The 23,497-nt window shown below is 40.6% G+C and overlaps 1 protein-coding gene across 3 annotated transcripts in view; it reads right to left on the reverse strand.

Annotated features, from left to right (window-relative positions):
* DAAM2 (dishevelled associated activator of morphogenesis 2) overlaps positions 1-23,497 on the reverse strand; it is a 208,313-nt gene that overhangs the window by 104,514 nt on the left and 80,302 nt on the right. For all 3 annotated transcript variants that reach the window (XM_088161275.1, XM_088161273.1, XM_014877259.2), the window contains one exon: positions 14,906-15,108. In XM_088161275.1, the coding sequence (XP_088017401.1) occupies positions 14,906-15,079 (174 nt within the window). In that variant the 5' untranslated portion in view covers positions 15,080-15,108. The remainder of the gene's footprint in view (positions 1-14,905; positions 15,109-23,497) is intronic.

The raw sequence follows: 23,497 nt of genomic DNA on the forward strand, positions 1-23,497 counted from the left end.
TTTCTTGAATTGCACTGTTCAGAAGTGGGGACAGTGTTCCAGCTGAGACCTTACCAAAGCTGAGTGAAAAGTTTATGCCATGCATCTTCCAGATTGCCCTTCTGGTTATATACTCCACATATTCCATATAGTCAATGACCTTTTTCTTTTTTAATAAAAACCCTCAAAACCTGAATGACTTATATTCTACACATGCTTAACTATAATCCCTAGTTTTTTCTCTGAAAAAGTGTGCTTGGCTGCTTTCCATCCTGAATTACCAGACTTGGTATTGAAAGGAGTTTTAACTGTCCACACTGAATGCCATCATTTTTTCACACCATTTTTCCACCTTATTTTAAGCTTATCTTTTAATATATCCACAGTATAGATATGTGCCCAGTGACACACTCTAGAGAGATGTGCTGCTCACTGAGGGCTCATACTGGGGATATCACTGAGAGACTGCCATGCCTCACACGGTCTGCTGACTATTATCCACTGCTCTTGTTTCAAGTGGGCACAAGTGATATGAGCAGGAGCAGTCTGAGGAGTATCCAGAGGGATTACAGAGCTATGGGAGTTGTGGTAAAGGGACTCTGGAGGGCAGGTAGCTCTGCCATCAATTCTCCTGGTAAAAGGGAAGGGGCTTGAAAGGGCCAGATCACTCTGGTAAATCAATGAATGGCTACAGGACTGGTGCCACAGCCATGTGTTTGCCATTTAGACCATGGAATTCATTTTGAGAAACCTGGTCTGCTGGGGCTGATGGGCTCCATGTGTCAGAGAAGGGGAAGAGCATCTTTCAATTATGTCACCAAGATGGTGAAGAAGGTGTTAAAATAAAGCTGCTGGGGAAGGGGATCCTCAATCTGTCCAGTCCTACTAATTCGATGCCAGTGCCAGTAATAGATGGCCAGATACTAAACAGGGATCAGCAGGGGAGCACCTGGAGAGCAGCAAAAAGGAATTCCAAGCACTGCTGCCAGTAACTCAGTAAGGGATGCTACTAAAATGCTTCTGTGCATCATGTAGCATGGGGAATACACAAGAGGAGTTTGAGATGTGCACATGCCTGCAAAGCTTTGATCTCACTGGCATCACAGAGGTATGGTAGGATGGCTGCTATGACTTGCAATGGAAGAATACAGGCACTTTAGGAAGGTCAGGTAGAGATGATGAGGAGGCACTTGTGCCCTATATGCCAGTGACCAGCAGGAATACATGGAGTTCTACCTGGAGATGGATGAGGAGCTGACTAGGAGTTTATGGGTCAGGATTAAAGGGAGGACAGGGACAAGTGACATTATAGGGCAGTCTGCTGCAGGCTGCCTGACCAGGAAGCCCTTCTGACAGACAGGAGCATCCTTGCAGTCACAAACTCTGGTCCTCCTGGGGGACTTCAACCACTCTGATATCTGCTGGAGGGACAGCACAGCAGAGCATAAGCAATCCAGGAGTTTCCTGGATCACGGTGATGATAATTTCCTAATAGATGTGCTGTATATTCCACCATCCAGTCAATTACATGAAAACACCAAACACAAAACTCAAGCTGTTGTACCTCTCCTTGATACATTTTTTCACCACGATAGGTTGCAAGTCCTCTGGTACAAGTACCAAATTTACCTCCACATTCTGATTATATACACAGTACCAAATACTTGTCTCAAAAGGAGCTTCTAGTACCAGCATATATAACACTAAATAAAAATAAAATCTGCTGTTTCAGCACAGTGCCCATTTTCCGCCCCTTATTTCCTTTCCCTCCCCTACCCTCATTTCCTTCCTCCCTTCCCCCTCCCTGTGCCAGGGTTTGTTTTTCATGCCAAGGTCCTTTAGCTGAGCCCCTGTATGGGAAGGTAGTTGTGGGAAAGGTTATTAGGAAACTGCCATCTAAACTGCTACCTTTCCGGCTTCCACACCCTCTCCCTCCCTACAAAGTCCCCTCTGTTCTGTTTTAATACTAATGAGTTCAGAGGAGGTTCCTAGGCTGGAGCAATTCACAGTCTAGACTGTGCCAAAGCACACAGGCACACACCTCTCTGATCGCTTCCTGCCCAAACACAGTCCTGCTGGCTCAACCTTCAAAATGTGGGCTGGGGATTGCTGCTGCTGTGCCAAAGGCAGGCTGGGTTTCCAGGGGCGCCAGTGCCACCTACTCCTCCCCTCACAGCTTTATCCTCTTGTGTGCATCCTATTTGCCATATGCCCCTATAGAGGAAAACAAGGGTAAGTCAGAGCTTGGCTGACCTTTAAATCTCTGATAAAATATTACGTAAAAGGGCAGCAGGAACTGAGAGGTTGGTTAAGAATTTAATGAGCAAAATTAACTTCTTGTTGAGCTTTGGTTGTGCAGCTTGGAAACACATGCTTAAGCTTATACACAGGGTAAACTCAAAGGAACTCCAGTAAATCAACATCATTTTTTTGGCAGAAGTTCAGGTTTACACAGACAAAAGCAAAATCAGAAGCTAGTTTTAGTTGCTCTCTTGCCCTCTGAGTTATTATTCCAAATTTGGTAGTGCAAACCAGAAATCAGAATGTCCCAAACTCCATTAAATTGAGTGCACTTACTCAGGATTTACACCAGTGGAAAACATTAATTAAATAACCTCTTTTAAATTGTAACAGACTAAACCTCCGAGCTTAACTACCTCTAACAGTGGCTTGCACTATAATCTACAGCACAGATTATTTACACAAAAAAATAGAAAATGGAAAATAGAAAACTGAGAAGTATATCAGTCTCCTTTTCACTAATTGTTAACCTCTACTTCAATAAATAAAGATGATCTGTATTTACTACTAAACAGTCCAGACCAGCTAGAATACCATCCGTATACAAGGCTACTGTTATCTCCTCTGGGTTGAAGAGGAGGGAAATTCCACAATTCTCTTCCCTCACATTAACAGAATATTTCCATAGTCAAACAGAGAATTGAAGGCATGACAGTATATTTGGTTATTCACTCACACCCTGTCCTGTGTCATTGCTCAAGTATTCTGATAAGCAGAACAGAAACTACTGCACTGACATCACTGGGCTTAAGAAAACAACAGCTAAGATGTTTTTCTCTCAATGTTTCTACTAAATAAACTATCAGAAATTTTGACAAAATACAACAAAAAGAATAAGAGAAGAATGAGCACGTGCCTTGCATTGCCTCCTAACAACAAATCATAATTTACTGTCTGGTTAAGCATTTGCAATCCAAAGTTCTTCCACATCATTAATGTATAAGCCAACAACTTCACACCAACCAACAAACTCGTGCAGCTGTTCCTCTCTATTCAAGATGTAATGCTGAAACACAGCCACTAAAGCAATCCCAATGGATTTTCCATGACTCAGGGATCTCCCTGGACACCTTCCAAACTGCAAAACTGCAATCTGCTTTCCCCTTGTAATTTCCTTTGGAGAAGTTATTCTTCAGGCCTCCACCTAGTAAGTTATTGCGTAACACTGTTGTGCACACTGCTAACCTTTTCCAAAGGTTGTTAAGTGTGGGCAGTCTTTCCCTTTATGTGGTCAACAAATGATGGGAAACTGCAAAATTAAAAGATGCCCTTAATGTTTTCAATTTAAAACTGCATAGAATATACAAATATTGACCAGGGCCTTTTTGCATACACCACTGGGTCTACAGGAAGGCAGTAGAATCTGGCATCCGATTTTCCCTAAAAAAAGAACAAGTAGATAAAAGCAGTGCAATGTCTATGACAGGAGGCAGTAATAGAGATTTGCTCCCAAGTTCTTAAAATAAAATACATTTGCCACTGGAAGACTCCTGTTCTGCCTATAATCTACACATGCTTCGTCTTTTCAGCACCTTTTCAATCTGGCTACAATTATGCATTAAAACTGGCCTAAGAAGCATTACTATTCCCTGTTTTGCACAAGGGAAAAAAACCTCACAAATGCTTGAATTTAATTGTGTAAATTTGCAGGAGTAGCTAGGAAAATGCAAAGTTCTTGAAAAGTTTTCTTCCCATCAAGCTTACAGACAACAAGGTACCTAATGTTAAAAGCTCTGGGTCAGTGCTGTTACAGTGCCAGGTGGAAGGCATCTGTCTGTGCTTCCTAAGAATAAAAAAAACATCAAAACAGAGCAGCTGCGGAGGCAGTCTGGTGTGATGGGGGACAGAAAAAGCAACTTATGACACTTGCTTTCCATGTGCTGCTCCCACCTGGTGCTGAAGGATGAGCAGAAGGACCTCTGCTGTATTTAGTGACACCAAAAGCTTCTACTTCCCTAGTGTGGAGGAAGGTGCCAGGAAACTGCTGACCTGGAAACCTCCTGCCCTAAAAAGGTGCTACTCCATCCTCCTCACCTGTAGCACCTTGTGCTCCCCACTTTGGAGTCTTGCTCACCAGGCAAAGAAGAGGCCATTCCCCTCCAACACTGGAAGAGCAATCCCAAATCACCTCAACAACCTGAATGATAAACAACCTTGAGTACTGTTTGAAGATAGAATCCACCTATAGAAGGGCACAGAGACATGACATAATTACAAACCCTTTTCCCCCACTCTCCTTCAGGCTGTATGATACAGTATCTGAGCTATGATTATATCTGATATAAATTGTTACTAGGTGAGCAACTACAGAAACTAATCTTAGTCAACATATTAAACAGATGATACTTCGTGATTGTTATCTTTTTCTCCATTCAATAATCCTATTTTTTTAACAGCTCCTCTTAAAACCCTGCTACAGTCTACCTCCCTTAGGCTAACTACTATCTGGCAAGACCTTTTCATCCCATAGTGTTTCTTAACCTTTTATCTTCCCTGGAAAATTTCACTGCTTCCTCAGCTTCAGGTGAGGAATTATTATAAATTATTACAAATTTATAAGGTCTTCATTGTCAGAGGGATCTGGCTTTCCCTTTCTTGCTGACATCAGGCTAAGTATCAAAACATCCCCCCTACAACATCTCAGATCTGGCTCCTTCTCTATAAACTGCAGAAGAAGTCATTCAACCTCCCTTCAACACCGTTCATTCACTCCAAAAGCACAGCCAAAATATCATCTTGACCTAGCATTCCTTCCATATCACCTCCATCTTTGCAATCGGTCTTCACTCTCCCTTCAGCACCACAGCTGCTTCATTTGCTGTGTGGTTTTTTTCAACACTTAGGAAGACACTTTTCCTTCTTATCACAATCTCCTGTCCAGTTACAATCTGGTCCACATGGTCTTTGCAACACATAGTACTTTCCTCTTTTCTGTCATTTCTCACAGATGCATTTCCAGGTGGCAAGTTCTCATCCCATATTACATTTCTTATCTGATTTATAACAATCTCTCACCTTTCCTTAGCAGACCAAATCGAGATTCAAATATTCTCTCCAGAAGGTAAGATATGAGGTCTTAATAATAGATTTCTAAGCCTAAAATCCAACTCTGAGAAATATAAGACACTAATAAAGAGAATAAAAGAATAGAAACCACAGAAGGGCAGGAATCATACTCAGAAAAGCCATTCCAAAATGTTGGGGAAATAGGATATCTCTGTACTGCTGCTGTTTATGCTATTTCTACTGAAGAGAGTCCACTCTCTAAGTCAGCAGGTGAATGAAATATATGAGAATGCTGATGAAATTCTAGGAGGAGGGTAGAAAATTGTCTATTCTGTATGCATCCAAGTATAGCTGGTAAAGCTCCAGAAAGCTGAAATAGAGATAAGTTAATTTGATCCTTCCAGCTAGCACATATGACTCCTACCATCAATATCATCTGTATTTTATCACTTCAGCAGCCTTCAGGCTCAATCCAGAAAGTTGCTGACACTTTGTTAAAGCCATAGTGGAACACAAAAAACATTCAAATATTAATTATGCCTTACTAAGGAAAAAGGCCAGAATAGAGCTTTGTGTTATTTTTTTTTTCTTTTTATGTTATGCTAACACTTGCAGCTATGCCAAAACATGATAGTATTAGCAAATCAGGTGATAGAGAGGTGTGAGAAACACATCAACACAAGATTTCTGCCCACTAAGCATATCCACCCTATCCATGATTTCAGGGTTAGGATATCATGACAGCTCCTGAGCATTCAATAAAGGGACGACATAAGACTGACAACTTAGCACTTTCATCCTCTAGTGGTAGATCTGTTCTTTCCCCTCCTTCTGTATCCCAAGGTACATATCCATACATATCATATTTGTTCTCCCAAATTCTAGTACTTCTCCTCTTTTCCCTAGATGTACTACATGCATTTCCCTGCATGTTCCCATGGAACAGCACTGCCCTGTTAAAAATATGTAGTCCTGTGAGAGCTTCCTCAGGCATTTCATGTCTACTGTAAGTAAATCATTCTCAGAACACACTCAGACATTCCCCTCAAGTATTCCAACCATGACCACGGCCCCTCCCACTCTTCAGAAAGGCAGTCAGTTTGCTCTTCTTGGGATATTCAGAAGATAACAACCACCATAGACACAGAAAATACCAAATAGACCAAATTTCAGTCAATAGAGAATGATGTAACTCCACTACTGTCTTCAGAGAAACTGAACTGGTTTACATTGGGTACGTCTGTCCATAAGTTTATAATAAAGCAACAAGATCTAAAACACAGGGTATGCCTGCCCAAAATCCTTAAAACTACACAGTTACTTTGGTAACACCCCCAGCTTCTTCACACCCAAAGTCTCACACGTAAGACCAGGTCTGAATTTACTCGTTTACACAACCCTATTGATTCTCAGACATGGAGTGTGAGACCTGGCTCCCATCTCATGCTCCTCTCCCAGCACCTGTGTCTCACACATTTGCAGCACAGTGACTGCTGCTCCTTACACAGCTGCTCAGGGAGCTGGGAGCTGCCAACCAGCTGCACCTGCTGGAAGGGAGCCTAAAGTGAGCAAAAAGTGCTGGGACTGCACTCAGGGCCATAAGCCTGTCCCTGTCACAGGAATACATAGGTAGGTGAGCACCTGAAAGGGGAAGCTGTCTCTGCCACAAAGCCTAAAATGCAATTATGGATTTGGACTTGAATAACTACAGAAAGCTTCTTTTAGTGATATGTGCATTAAAATCAGGGACTAATGCACATGTATGGCATATGGGACACATGTAAAGCAGACCCAACATTATGAAAAAATCTCTCTGTAGAGCAGGAAGAAAAAGAAGAAACATATCCTCTGCATGGAAATTTAAAAAAGAAAAGAGGAATCCTGAGTATGCACAATCCTGGACTATGGTATTGGACATAAAGGTATTTTGTGCATAAGTAGACAGACTTTGATACCATGAAGAGCTTTTGCCTCCTGAGCCTCAGTACCCTTTGCTACAGAAATTTTAAACCAACCAGTTATTTTGCCATTATCATAATAGAAGACAAGTGATCTGAGTGCATGAAAAATATTGATCTGACAACTATAAACTAACCCAAGAGAAAGGGAAGTTTTTGTGGCTGACCACCATCATTGATGGGAGTGATTTTCTGCCTTAAAGTTTTGCTTTTTTTCTGCTTTCAGATACAGCATTTCCTACTCAGAGGGCAATGCCAAGGCTTCTACCTGGATATGAGCCTCTTGTCAGGAAAATTCTGCCTTGGTCTCACCAACAGCATTTTCTTACAACCTCCACTGGTTCACCCCCATTAAGTGCAAGAAAGGAAGTAATAGCTGGGGTGGGGAGTCTCCAATGAGCCAAGGCCAGCACAGCCTCCTAGTTTGCTGAAGCCAGAGCTCATCAAATACAAATAAATGAAGGACCTCTCCAGCTGTCAATTGTGTTTGACATTACACTTCCTGACAGATATGGTAGATTAATTAATTACAGAGAAGCACAGAAGGGATGAGGGATGGTCACAAGGAATTAACTAAATAATTAAATAACTTCCTCCTATTGGCAAAACAGAATAGAGGGACTTTTAAATTATGGTTACATATAATATGGTTACATATAAATTTGAAAATTTGAAATTTGAAAAATTAGAAATTTGCAACAACTCAAAGCTGCAGGCCAGTCAGAGGCATAGTCTGAAACTATGATTTACATGTAGGCCAAGTGACACAGAAAGTAAATCCCTGTGTTCAAATCAATCCAGCATTAGGACAGACTAATAATTTGAAACCAAATACTCAGATCTTGGTAACATGTCTGAACTTAAATGAGAGTAACTGTGGTTATCAGTACACACTACAACTGTTTGGGGGTTGAAGCAAGGACCTAACACCCATGCCTTTCTAAGTCACAATCTTCCAATGAGAAACAAAGACTTAAATAAGCTTCAGACAAAGAGGATACTTTTCTGGAAAGGTGTTTCTCCATACTGAGAGCCATGAGACAGAATAGGCAATTCTGCATCTCTTCTTCCCAGAAATATTATGAGAGAGCTGGAGAAGAAATAGGGAACTTCTTTCTTCAAGCCCAGCAGCAAACAAACACATAGAAACACAGCTGATGCCCTCTTGTTCCTACATACATTGATATATATTGTCTATATTCACATGAAAGATCACAGTGGAAGCATTTATTGTACTTTTTACCACATGAATACTCTTGCAGGCTGCAGAGCCAAAAAAAAAAGCCTCATCACCACGGCCACAGCTAGGACTTGGCAAGCTTGAGTGGGACTGGTGATATATAGGAGTGCTTATTCAATGTGGTGAAGCCTAGTTTTCATCTGAGCTTTACACTGTATCCATGACACTAAATGATCTGCAAGGCAGAACTAGGCTGAAGGGAACTTGCTACTTCGAAGTCAGCTGTTTGCAGTGGAAACCACTACTATGGTTATTTAGGTTTGGATCTCATCTCCCTGTAGCTGATGAAGGTATGCTATCCAGTGTGTACCAAACTGATGCCTTGCTCAGAAATTGCTTTGCTTCCTTTGACAAAATAAATAAACAAATTCCCAGATACTTCCATGCTTTACCTTACATTCTTTCAATAGAAAACTCTTTTCCTTCCTTTTCTCAAGTTTCTGTCCTCTGGGAAACAAGACAATAATCACAAAATAATCACAGACTCTCTTCTAAGGTAGAGAAGGAACAGATGTGGAGAGATTTCAGAGTAAGCAAAGATCAGAATTTTCCCTTTATGCTACTGGTGACTTCATCCAATGCTAACAGAAACATGTCTGTGGTGACCCCACTGTTCCTTTGCCTCTGTGTTGAGAGAGTTAGCACAGACACCAGTTATGTGAATGGCTCATGTACTCAGAGAACACTAATCAACTCCTGTCAGCATTCTGGCACGAAAAGTGCTCACAAATACTAGCCTGCTGTGTTGAGAAATCAAGAGAGCACCATAACATACAGAACAGGAGCAAACATCACACTGCTTCCATAGTTCTATTTCATGAGAAGTTGAAGATACTGATTTACTTAGGAAGAGATTTTTTCCAATTTTTCCAGCTAGATACCTTGGCTAGTTCGTCTTTAATTCAGAAAGTGAGTCAAATTTGATGCTGTGGCAGTCATTACTAAATATAATTCAATCAGAGCTGATGGGATGATGAGATGAAAGACTAAGAATTGAATTTAGGGTTGTGCCAAGGAGGGACATAGTTCCATGTTCTCATGGTCGCTGTTGCAGAGCACTGTGGACAGAAGCCAAGGTAACAGTTTCAATGATGGTTCCCACAATGGGCTGAGGGAAGGACAGAGACCTTGATTCAGCACTTCATCACCATCATCATTTAATTGCACTCAGGCAATATTATAGGGAAAATATGGGCTTGATTTCCAGTGGTCTTATTGTTCAGGAATATATAGCAGCTCTATATTCACCTTCTCTACAAAATATGGGGGTTTGCAATAGGATCAGAATGCTAGATGTAGAGAGGGAGAAAGAGAAGGTGTATAGGCTGCCTCACCTGAGCAGCAACCTTCCTCTCTCAGTAATTCAGTGGGTGAGAAGAAGTTTAAAGGCAGGCCGAAACAGTGGCTAATTCTAGGTTTTTCAAATATAGAGAGTTCATAAGTATTTATGCTGCTCCTCAACTGTAAATAATATACCTTTATTTTTTATGCCAAAAGTACCTATTAAGTTTTGTTCTGGAAAAGTCTGCAAAGACGGTAAATAGCAATATGGACAAAAAGCTTTTATGAACCCAGAAAGTCAACAAAAGCCTTCCTTAGGGACTCAGAGAGGGAAGAAAAAAAAAAAAAAAAAAAAAAAAAAAAAAAAAAAGCCTCCCAAACTGGAAATGAAATGCATTCGAATGCAGTATAAGAGAAACCATGACAGGGAATTCCAGCCAATGTCCCACCTGAGCTAAATGTGAGCATTCTTCAAGGGCAGATAAGACCACAAAAGTATAACAGTAAGCATTTGTCACATCTTCCCCAGTATAAAAATCTAATGTGCTGGAGGTAAATCATTCAAGTTTGGAGGCTATAACAATACTATCCACTTTGAAAACGTAAATTCAAAAGACAATTCCATTTCTTCCCCGAGGACCTTGCATCTTAAAATAGAGAATCTCCACCTTCTCAAATATTATGACCATCTCACCGTCACTAACAAAACAGAAATAACAGAAGCACAAGCTTTTCATACAGCTCTTTTCTCTGTGCTAGCATTCTTCACATTTTTCTGAATTGCCAGCATTTATCTTGCCCTTCTTGGTATGGTCTGAGTTCCAATCTGGGATCAGGCTGCTGTTATAAGAGCTCTAGATGGCATAATCCTTAGTGTCAAGCAGCACACCACCTTTAACCACCAAGGAGAGTCCAGGATTCTAACAATGAGCAGAAAGTATCAGAATCCACTGTGACAAGAATACACTGCTGCTAGCAAATATGAGCAAGGACATGGAGAAGCTGTTCCATGAAAAAAAAGTTATTTCCCATTGCCTTACGATAGTTCTTCCAGATTCTTCTGTAGTTCCTGTTCAGTCAATAAATCTGTACAAGCAAAAACATGTGTCTAGCACAGATATTTTTGCCAGCAGGCACAAAACCATTCTGGAGCCTGCCAACAGACCACCATGTGCAGCAGCATTTTACCACTGTATGGCAGTATGAAGCAGAAGTGATGCTGGTCACATCAGCCTCAGCAGTCAGGTAGGGCCAGTTTTACAATTTGCAAGGTACAGGACCAGTCCACACACCCTGTTGCTTAGAGCTTCTCTCTCTGCTTGCTCATTGAAGGGAATATGCTGAGGCCAGCCGTTCTGTCCTCTTTCATAAAAGCAGCCTTTGGAGGGCAAAGCTTGTGGTCACAAATATTTTTGTTTGCTTTGTATTTTGTGCATCTAGACTTTGATAAGGACTTACCTGTACTGTTACCACTGCATTAATCCCAAGGCAGTCCCTGCCAGCAGATGGCCTGAGAGCTGGTACATCATCATTGGTCTTAGCCCAAACCAAATCATTCCAAATCACCCTAAACCATTGTCTTCATTCAGACTTATTCTCTGCACATGTTCCCATTGGAATAAATCAAGATAGAATTTAGGACCTATCAGGAGTAACTCTTTCTGCTTTCATTTTCTAATTGATCAGACAAGGCATAAACACAACATCCAGCTTCAAATAACACATAAGCCTTGGATTCATCCTAGAATTGTTTTTCTGGTTATGTGGCAATGAGAGCAGGGGTTTCAGCTGAAATCAGCATCAGCTTATCACCTCACAGGCACTGTCTTGGTCAGAGTCGAGTCAGGCAGCTGCCATTACATAGCCCAATGGTCTGAGTACATCTCCCAAACAGAGCAGCTCACACATGTCTATCTGCCTCAGTGTGGAGACTACACAAGCAAGTTTGAAAGCTTGGAATAGGTCATGTGAGCTCATCACAAAAAGAATCCTAACACATTCCTAATTTCTCCCCCTTGAGAAATGGGCATCTCCAAATTTGCTTTTCATGTTTAAGTAGCATAACAACAGCAAAAGAAGATATGCTTCTGGTCCTCAAAATGCCAGTTTTCCTCAGAAAGGGAGGTAGAAACTTACTAAATATTTATTGGATTGGAAAAATCATCACAAGGGAGACTTCTCTAGCACAGCTATGATCAGGTTTTCTTGTCATTAACTCTTCCATGGGAAAATGCCCCAGATTTTAACCGCAACAAGGGAAAAAATAAGGCTTTTAAAAATTCATTCAACCACACGAGTGTTTCATTATACCCTTTGCAGAGCAGATGGCAAGATGATGCTATACCCCCTGGGCCTGCTTCAGGGAGCTAACACAAATGCTCTTCTCACTACAGATCTCGAATGATGTTGGTGTCATCATTTCACTTGGGGATTTGGGTCAAAAGGCTTTACACTCAAATCTGGTTTTTATATAGTACAAGTGCACCCAGACTAGACCCTAACGGATAAGCAGCAGGGAGCTAGCACACAGCACAGAGCTCTCTCAGGCACTTCCAGGTCGCTGATTTACACTGCTGCATTTACAGACTGAATCTTTCTAATCCAATTAAAATCTCATCTGAGCTGTCAATACAGATGTAGCCTGGTTTATTTTAGTGTCTCATAGAACATGCATTAATCCAGACCCGTGGACAAACTGGCCCTTCTAGGCAAAGTCTGCATTTTGCCAGCCCAGTTTCCAGCCCAGGTTCTCTTACACATAGAGCCCTTAACTGCTGTCATGTTACCTGTCTAATCAGGAACTCCTATGGATATGCACTGCCATCCTATCTGCCTGCTTTATAAAAATGTGTGATGCACATCATCACCCTTCTGAAAAACAGCACTTTTCTCTCCCAGCTCACTTCTCATGCAACGATGGCTGGGGTGCTATCATTAAATATAAGAACTGAATATGATCTGTTTTCATTTCAATGGCTTCATTTGTTTGAAATGCATATGCCAGTTACAAGCTGTCAGCACATTTAATAAGTTATAGCATAAACCAACAACTCTCAAACCACTGGGGCCAAAAATTTTTACAGATCATCACATATACTTGTCATTAAATTTTGCACCAGAAACATTATAAATTATACTTTTTAATAGACTTCCATAAGGCAGCTGCAAGCTGTTTTGCCACAAGCAAGCACATGGAATACCAGTATTTGCCAGACATAAAACTAGAAGTTAAAAGCATCATTAATACCACCACAAACTCTCAAACTCCTCATAAAGCTGATACACTTCTCAGTAAGCAAAAGCCCAGCAGCAACTCAAGCTGGTCTATCACTATGACCCAAAGATAAACAAGTTCAAGGTTTAGCAAGCCAAATTCAGGAGCAAAGCACATCTGTTGGTGACGTCTTCAGGCAGGCTAGATGGAATGCTTCAATGAATCTTGGTATTGGAGAAAGATGAACTTTGATACAGCAGTCTGAGCTTCAATTGCATGTGAAAACCAATGGTTAAGCAGCATCCAGAAATAAATTGTCAGCAGTGCAGATTACAGGTTACACTCTTACTCTCGAGAGATACCTGTCACTACACAGAATTCTCCACAGTCAGCTGCATTTTCTAAGAGGGACTCAAGTAGTCTCACATAAAAAGGAAACTGACCTAAATATCGATCAGAACTTTGTGAAATATTTCCATAAGAGGAGATTCTTCATTTGCAAATTAATTCAAAGCAAGTAGACTCTTCTGCTCCACACATTATTCTTCCTGAAACAGCTGAAAATCCTATTGACTCCTTTCTATTCCCCTGCCACTGAATACTGAAAATGCTAATGGGTACTTGGGAAGAGTAAAGTTAATGGAAAAGAAATTTCCATTAAAATTTACTATGTACAATAGCAAACAAAACACCAATTTACTATGTACACAGAATGCAACTTTTGACTGAGGAAGTCCTTGAGCTGAAAACTATTAGAGGGTTAGAGAGTATGCTGGAAAAGACCACCCTATAGCCACACCTTATAGTCTCTAACATCTTATATTTTTCCCTAGCCATCTGCTTTGGACCCCATCTTGACCTGAAGCCTGGGCTAGGTTGTCAGGCCACTGATCTGACAAACTACAGCAGTCCCTGTATTTGATATGACATACTGCAGTTGGCCATATACTAACCTCCAATTGCATATGCAAATTACATAGTTCTTTTTATTGCCATAGCACTTCAAAGCTATGGTCATGGACAAAAATTTATTGGGCTAATGTTCTAAGTGTAATGTAGAAAGACTACTGGCAAATTCCTCTAATGTAGAGATCCAGTATTTTCTGTCCTATTCCTCACCTCAGTTGCACTCCTCAGCTGTATACACACTTACAGGTATCTCGATTTACATAAGCTCCAATCTCAGAATGGTAATGAGAAACCTAATCAGCTGCATCAAATGGGCATCACCTTTGCGACACAGTTGCAAAACAACCCAGCCCTATGACCTCTGCCTGTGTTTTGCATTCAGGCTGAACAAGAAGACAAAGACAGTGAAGTCATTTGATGCCAGGCATGAAAAGCAAGTGTCTGGCTCCTGGAGTCTGCAACATTTACCACAAAAGCAAACAACAAAGTTCATCTGAAATAATTCCTCCTCTTCCTGTTTATGGCTGTTGCTGCAACAGCACCATTTCATGGTTCAAAGGCAGCTGTGTGATGAAACATAATTAGCATGGTCACCTGATTCTTATACCTCACCAGCACAATGCTACTCATCAACAAAACCAAATAGTCCTCATTTTACAGATCTGCAAACCCTAAGATTTTCCACTGCATTACAGCATACAGCAGATTTTATCCCAAAGTTGTAAACAAGAAACTGACTGTCAGCAACTTGAAAGGTTCCTTCTAATATGCCCAATCCTACATAGTGCTATGAGAATAAATAAGCACATTTAAACATTTTGTTGTACTTATACCCAGTGCCACCATCATCCATCCTGTTTCTTGCCACCTTTCTGCTACCAAGTAACTAGTCATAAAAGAATGAAAAGGTTTTTTCAATAGAAGCTCTCTAATAAATCCCTAAAGTCCTCTTACTCCTCCTTTGAAGGGGAAGAGTTCATCCACCTCAAATATATAAACGTGTCAGCAGAAACTTACCACAAGTTCGGCAAATCTGGCATTGAGCTCTTCTGCTGGTGGGATTGGGACGGAAAACTCAAGGAATTGGAGGGGATTATTGTCCTTGAGGTTGATTTCAGGGAGGTCGCTACCTCCAAAACAACAAAGAAACCCCAGCGCATGACGATTCCTCTTCCGGGGGGCCATGATCATGGTGTATGGTGCTATCTTCTGATCATGTTCTGTAGGAAAAGAAAAAAAACAACAGACATTAGATTATTTTAAAAAAAACTGTTTAATCTGTGCAGCTCTGTGCAGTTACAATGGCTGTGACTGGAACAACAGTTGGAAGAGGACAGAAGGATCTGATACCCAAAAGAGCAAAATAAACACTCAAGCCAGATAAGGCAGCTAGGCCTTCATATGGTATTAACATATTCTTCCATGGCAGTGTAGAATCACTTCTCTCAGGTTTTCTGAAAAGGTTTTACACGCTTAGTGTGGCATTTCCCAGCAGGTAGATTTATCAGCAATGCCCAGTAGCCAAGGCTGAATGCTACCACAGAATGCTGGTATTGGCCTTTCTCTCACTACTACAATAAAGGAAAGAAACCCTCAGAAGGAAAAAAGCATGAATGGGAGAATTTACCCACAACACATGGAAGAGTCTTCCAAAGGTATCACATTTGATCAAAATAAAATGAGCAATGAAACAATGAAGCAGACATCAATCTTCCACCACTGCAGAGGCAGACCACCAAACATTCATTTATTCCTCTATGGCCAGGACAATCACTGTAGGACCATTTTGTCCATCCCATTTTCAAACACGTGTGAGTAGTTTGGGCTGCTTTATGTATTCATGGAAGAAAACAGCACAGTGCTAATGCATACCCTTCAAATTTACATTTGAGCTGCCAGATCCCGCCTTGACAGGACCCTGGCTTGAGGGGCTTTGGTATCAGGAGTATAAAGGGAGGCAGAAGGAGGCCTGAAGGAGAAGCTGGGGAGTGACTGATTTCACTAACCACACAACACCGTTTGTGAGCAGCCCATCCAAACAGGAAGTCTCCTGCCAGCAGTTTGAAAGGAGGGATCTGTGCACTGCACAGAGAGCCACATACTTTGCCCTTTTAAGGGACTTGTTGTTTGACAGCTCAGGGGCTTATTTGTGTTATAATTTCAAGGGCTTCACTTTTTCAATTTATCTGCAGAATAAGCCATATCCTTAGAGAGTAAATAATTAAAGCTTGTTGTGAAGCTGGTCTCCCTGGACACAGGGCAGGGGAGCAGGAGGGAGGTGGCAGGTGAACCAAACCACAGGATGCTGGATGCTGTATCAGCAACAACACAGCTGAGCTTTGTCATCAGAGCAGCTGCTGCCCTAACCTGCCCTACAATGCTTTGGTCTGTTTGCTTGCCAGAACAAGGCTGCTTTGAGCTTTCATAGAGACAGTAGCTGTGCAAGGAAAAGCACCTTTGAGACAGCAGTTGCATAGTGGGACTTAACACACAGAGCAGAGCCAGCTCTCCAGAGACTCCAATTTTGTGCAGAAATTGGCATGCTTGCCTAAGAAAAACCTAAGCAACAAACAACAACCATAAATAAATACCCAAACCACCCAAATCTCTACCCTTGTGGCACTATGTGCTTGGCAGGAATCACATGCCCTACTCTGTGCTGGGATTAATTTATTTAGCACATTCTCCTATGCATTGGAGGGGCATCAGCTGCAACTCTCATGCAGCTGAAGGGAAAGCAAGCTGGTAAAAAGCACTGTTTTCTGGCATGCCCACTCTGCTTTGCTCTCCATGGCAGCTCTGCAAGGGGTGGTATGTCCCAGCAGGATTCACGAGGGCAGGATGTTGCTGGCTTCAAAAGCCCATTCATAAAAACATCGGGTTCTCACTGGGAGATGCCAAAGGTCAGCTTAAAACTGAACTGGTCTTTGACACAGCTTCAGTCAGCAAAACCAAAATGCCCCCAAATCTATCACAATGATGTGCATGGCAATTTCTGTTTCCTCTCAATAGTGGACACTTAAGAGATGCAGTTGCTAAAAGATTTCACAATAGAGCCTCGGAAATTAACTTATACACTGCAGACCATCTTCTCAAGTATTATTATTCTAAGTGCAATGCCCTTTATGGCAATCTGGTCATGACTGAGGTTAAAACCAATTAGTTTGACAAAACTGTCTTTTGGGAGGAACTCAGTTCAATGAGACAAACCTGATTTACATGCAATACAACTACATTTGCATCCATTCAGTTGTAACCAAGCTCTGGCCCACTGTCTAAAGGCTTCCCCACCAACCATCAAAGGACCAGTGTTTTCTGGGGCATGGACAATGAATCCTCCTTGGAAAAACTCCAAGCCATTGGAGTGATAGGCTGAGCCACTGGAGTGATAGGACCATAACATCCTCCTTTATGAGCTCAGGTCAAGACTCTGGTATAAACTTTGCCAAAAGAGGTACCTTACCAGGAAATGAGTACTATGTGAAGCTCAACACTTTCTACAGGGTAAGTATAGCCCTGGTCTGGCTACCACAGGTTGTTCTACACTGGAATTTCATTACCTGGCTTTCATCTTCAGCAGGTTCATCTAAGAGGTGCCTGTCTCCAGGCTTCCTTCATCCATAATGCTGAGCTAATATTTGTTACTGTGATTTTTTTACAGAATCTGCAATTCTTTGGGATCCACACTTGTGAAACTCAAGGCTATTTAACTTTTACTACCCTGCAGAAGTGTGCAGAGCTCACACGACCAGTAAGCTCACTTTGACAAAGCATCACTCCATGCACAACTCATACACGTAACACTGGCATTTTCCAGGTCCATCTGTAGGCAGCAGGCATGAAATTCATACTAAATGGAGGGGTAAAATAACACTTCTGTATTGCTTCCATGCTGTAATTGTGTGGGTGGGTGAAAATAAGAACAATTAAGGTCTGCTATAGAGGAATCCAGCACAGGTATTTTAGAACTGAAACACTGAATGAATGAATGAATGAATGAATGAATGAATGAATGAATGAATGAAATTTCCAAGTTGGAGCTGTCTCTCTAAAGATCACTCCTGCCAGTTAAGTAGTTGTCCTTCAGAATCCTGAAAGTTGTACTGTTTATGCTATTTAATAACTAAGTAAATCTTTTTGATTTTTGTTGGTGATCAACAAAAAAAAACATTTTCTTATTACCTCCAAGTTAATAAACTTTTCTTTTCCTCTTTCTCTCTCTTTTGCCCTTCCTTTGTCAAGAAGCAAATCTGGGAAAAATGTGCTTCCAAATAATGAGGAGGGTGGGAGACAACAATGAAAATGAAGAAAAGAGAAACTTTCATTTTTCTGAATGGTATTTGATAGCAAAACTGACATTAAAATTTATGAAAATAACAAAGGGGGGGGATTTCTTCTAATAAAAGTTCTATTGCCTCTCAGCTTCAGGCAAGTAAAGATTTTGCAATTATGTATTTCTAGATATATATATATATACCTCCAGTGAGAATCAATAGGAAATCTCTCTCTGGAGAGAATCCCACTATTACACATAACTCCCTCCCACAGCTCTCCTCAGTTCTACTGTTTTGCCCTTTTGCACAACACAAGCAAGTTGCTGTCATTTCAGCAGCTAACCACACACCCGTTCCTCACAGCAATCCCTCTCCTGCTTCCCAGCCCCATCTGTGGTTCGGCTCAGGTCAGGAGTCACAGCCTGGAACTTTGCCCAAGGTCTAATTATAACAACGTCCTCTTCCTCTGACAGGGCGTACGTGTTCATTTCTAAACCACTTGGCCCAGTGACCAGACATAATTTAGCTAATGCAATTTTTCCAGCCCTTATCAGAAGTTTTAGCCACATGGGATCAGATCTATGCTAACTGCACACGAGGATCCTCTTTCAATTGCTTTCCAAACTGCTTCATAAGCCTCGCTCTTCTCTTCATTCTCATGTCAGAGATTTAATTTTCATGCCAATATATGCTAAATAAGCAACATTCCACTAACAGTAAGACAACTGAAACAATTGCTCTGCTCCTGTTTAAAAGATCTGATTATTGTAGTTTTTATCTCACTGTTCTGTTCTTCAACACACCTAACAGCCAGAGCACAACTGTAACTAAAACAGGGAAAATTACTTTTGTACCATCACCTTTGGAAAAAGGGAAGAAAGATAACTCAGTGGGTAACTAAACACACATAGTCATGCAAAAACAGTTCACAACATAAGGAAGCATTAATGGTAAACACTTTCAGAGCTGTATTTCTTCTGATCATCAGCACATGATGCCAGTGGATCAGGTGTAGCCATAGCTCTCACCTGAGTGGGGACCATGGGACTAAATGTATGATGGAGAATCACTGCCCACACTAGCTTATTCCACCGGGAAAGGAATCAAAGTTAATACCATTTCCCTGTAATTTATCTATCTTTCTCTGTAGCAGGATAAAACACGTACATGTAATGTGTGATCACTGAAAGAAATCTGAATTCAGACTGGTTTAGGACACAAATCAACTCACCCACAACCCCCAAATCCAAGTTAAAACTCTCTATTATTCAACTATGATGTAATAAACCATGAGAACTTCCTGGTATTAAAACAGCTCCCTACATTGTCAGTTATTGATGATGAAATGGAGAAAATAAGCACCATGTTCAATACTGCCTGAATATACACCCTGGATAAAAGGAAAGAGCTTTGTACTGATCCTGTGCTCAGTTCCCTGGACCACATTGCTTTTTCAGCACACAGATGGTGAAATGATGAGCTTTGTGGCATGATTTAATTACCATGGGAATTTTCCATGTATGTCACATGTAATGTGACAGATGTCAGATGCACTATATGGCAATTGCAGTGTGGGGGATGGGGAAAGGAAGCAGACAAACAATCCCTTTGCTCCATGTGTAATAATAACCCAACTCCTTTGGTTTGGATTTGTCACTGCACTAAGGAGCCTCCTGGTCTCCAGAGCACAAAACAGCAACAAAAAGCCCTGACCACTTAAAATCCACAAAGTTAAAACCCTATTTTTCAGGGAAGCTTCCTGAAGATCCATCAACACCTGCCTGCTATGTTGGCCAGGAAGGCATTGGACCCAAAACAAATCAACAGATCACTGGATGCGATCTGGAAATGAGCAGGGTCCTGTGCAGCAAGGGCTACTCAATCCCAATCAGCCATGGCCCACATTTAGCAGTTTCCACCACAGGAGAGAGGGCAGCTCAAATAATGCTGTGCATTTTAAATACAGTTCACCTTCCAGATTTTCCTTTCCCCAACACATTGAAACAAGAGTGAAGATCTCTTAGTGTTTATGAGGACTTTGCAAGACAGTCCAGAAACTCATTTCTGGTTTGCTTTGCCCATCTTCCCATTAAAACTGATATGGTTGATAATTTCAAAGCATTACACAGACCTAAGGATTTTCTCCTATTTTTTTGCCTCAGAAATAAGTCCTGAGATAAGAGAATAGGCATGGACTATTTGAAGGCTGTCCAGTGTAACTATATCCATGAATTACTTACTGCAACGTGTCTGTCAAAAATCTCTTTCTTTTTAATACTTTAAGGATGCTCAGGATGTGCTGTGTGACTAATGACCACTAATGTTAGTCTGTTAATACCCACAAATCTGCTGCATCTCACCTGATACCAACTTATCAACACACAACAACAAAACAAAGAAAGATAAAGAACTGTAAGAAACTTCTCTTCTGAAATACTAATCTGCCTTTACCTAAGAATGAGGGAAAAAATAACTCTACAGAAAAATAAACAAATAAAACTAACAACCAAACTAAAACTGAAAAAAATATACCTGCAGGTTCCTTGTGTTCCTCCTAATCATTAATCTATGCAAATTGTATTCATAGGAAAACAATTTTAAAAGAACAGTCGAAATTCAAAATACAAAGCAAAGAGGGCAACAAAGCAGTAAATTCAGTGTCATGAATCAGACAAGTAATAACTAAAGTATTTCTTTACACCTTTTTTCCCCACCCTTTAATGAAGTACAGGTTAATAATTTTCTATGCTTAACTGAGCTGAACAAACAGCCCATTCGCTCTTTTACATGCTAAGAAGTTATTTTATTTTTGCAAAGGTACTATAAGTATGTCATAGTCTCCTATAAGTATGACTTCACACAGAAATGTGCACAGTCAAATCTAATCTGTCCTCTTAGACACCAAACGCTGAGTCTTAATTATATTCTTGTATCTCATTTATATACAGGTAAATCTATGAATCTTTAACATTTCTGAATGGTGATATGATCACCACAGCTTAGACTGCAAACAAAACAAGTAAAATTCACAGCCTAATTGTTTATCCAGGATAAATATATCCTTCATGTTCTCAGTGTCTGACTGTACCACAAATTTGCATCCTAATTTATCAATTCCTCACTGAGGCACGTTTGCCAGCAATTCAAATCACCATGGTGGTGGAATTAACAAGATTGCATACTGCCAAAAACATCATCAACCTTTCTGGTTTGCAAGAAGCAGTGTGGAGTCCTGTCCTTCTCTCCTTCCCCTCCCCACTTTACTTCAAATTTCTCTGGTGTTGCAGCACTGCAGTTTCAGTAACATTTACACATATCCTACATTTCCTTCTCAATCAGAAAATCACTGCTACCAAGATCAATTTTCTTGTTTCTTCACCGTGAACCATATTTGTTGTATTCATATGCCTCACCAAAGATTACCCATTCCCTTCTATTAAGAAAAAAAACTTCTAATTTGTAGTCTTAGTTCTCCATTTCCTTCTTTTCTACCAGTTTTAGTTTTATTCTCTACTTTTTCACTGTTTAATTGAAATATCCTCATTTTTTTCATGACAACTGTTAGAACTGAAAAGGCTTCCTATAGCTACTTGCTATGCTCACACTATAAAACCTTTTTTTTTTTTTTAAGCAGATATTGAAGAGAAAAATACTTCCAAAGAGACACTTACTACATGACACAAGCTGCAAAAACTTCATCACACTTCATGTATATTTTATTTTGGCTGTATTTTACTCTATTTTTTTATTTATTTACTTTATTCAATGTCCTAGCTATGGGCACTGAAGTTTTAAGTTCTCTAGTATAGGGTCTTACTCATCTGCTTAAACCAGTTATTTTAGACTGTCAAATAGACTGTGATACTATACAACCAGAAATAAAAGCAGCAGACCAGCAAGAAGGTAATCACCTGGCTGGAATCTGGCCAGAACATAACAGGTTCATCTCCCAGTAATGATGCTTCTATACAGACAGAATTTAGCAGTGTCCACAAATCCAGTATGGATAAATTTATCCTTTACAAAATAATGGAATTTATACAGTGATTTCTCCTACCACAGCATTAACTTCACTAGATGGGTTGGTTTTTAATGTCCCTGTTCATCAAATTGCTGTAGCTGTAAGAGAAATGGGAATGTAATGGGAAATACACTGCATAAAAGAAAACATAGGGAAAAAAAATCCCACAAACCCCACAGAAGGCACCCCAAGACCCAATTGTGACTAAGGATAAGACCAAGAAGCAGCAAGTAGTTTCAGATACTCTCTACAATTCCCAGATTTTACTTTGGAAATAATTCAGATCCTAAAAATATTATTTTTAAGGCTTGACAAAATTGTACTGCAATTCTAGGGCCATGAATTCAGGACAAAGCTATAATCCCAGTTTGTGCCTGTTCTACTCCACAGAGTGGGTCTGAACTTCCTTTTCTAGATGCTGCAGACCTAGACAGCAGAGACCAAGTTACACACCCAATTTTCTTTCTTTTCTTTTGGTGATGGGTACAATGCAGTGATGCAAACTCACAGAGCAAAGTGCCGTGGAAGCTGGAGTGCAAGATGAAGCTTTTATTCAATATAAGAAATCATAGACTGAAGATTAAATAGATCATGATGACATCAGTTAAGCAGACACACACACTGACAGCCAGAACCAGCACATCACTTCTGAAGCTTTGATGCAGGAGATGGCTGTTTTCCTCTACAGAAGATGAAGTCTTGTGCCTTTTAGGTCTTATAGTATGAAATGCCTTTAAAGCCATTGTAGACACTGACTCTAATCAGTAGTGTCTGTCAGTTCCATCCAATAGGGCAGGTCCCAAGGATGAAACATCTGTACCTCAGAGCTATATTTTTGATCACCTCAGGAAAGAAGCCAAGGATGAAGTGATCTGTAGAACAAGGTGTCCCACTCTATCCTCTATTCCGTAAGATCAGGAATACTAGTAAAGCACATTAGCACTTTAGATTAGTACTAAAGCTTGATCTAGGATCTTAAAAATCTCTCCAGTATTTCTATTGGGAAGAGTGGGGTTACAAAGTTAAAAGGAAGTCAACCCAGGGTTTCCCAGTAGCACTAATAACTGCCATGCTCAGAAGAATGAACACACAAAACCCCATTACTAAGAGCGTCCCTGTCTTGTTTGAGTCACTGTAATTTTTCCATTCTGTCATTGCCCAATTATTTCCAGACATGATGTAACTATTTTGCCAAGGGATTTGGGAGTCAAAATGTTGCCGTTGTTGTCATCATTATCCTGGGTGCTTGAATTTTCCAGACAAAATTAGCAGCTGAGGGCATTAGAGTGCCTCTACTGAGAGAGAAATACTCTG

Source organism: Sturnus vulgaris, chromosome 3, assembly GCF_052056855.1.
Source record: "Sturnus vulgaris isolate bStuVul1 chromosome 3, bStuVul1.hap1, whole genome shotgun sequence".
NCBI lineage: Eukaryota > Metazoa > Chordata > Aves > Passeriformes > Sturnidae > Sturnus > Sturnus vulgaris.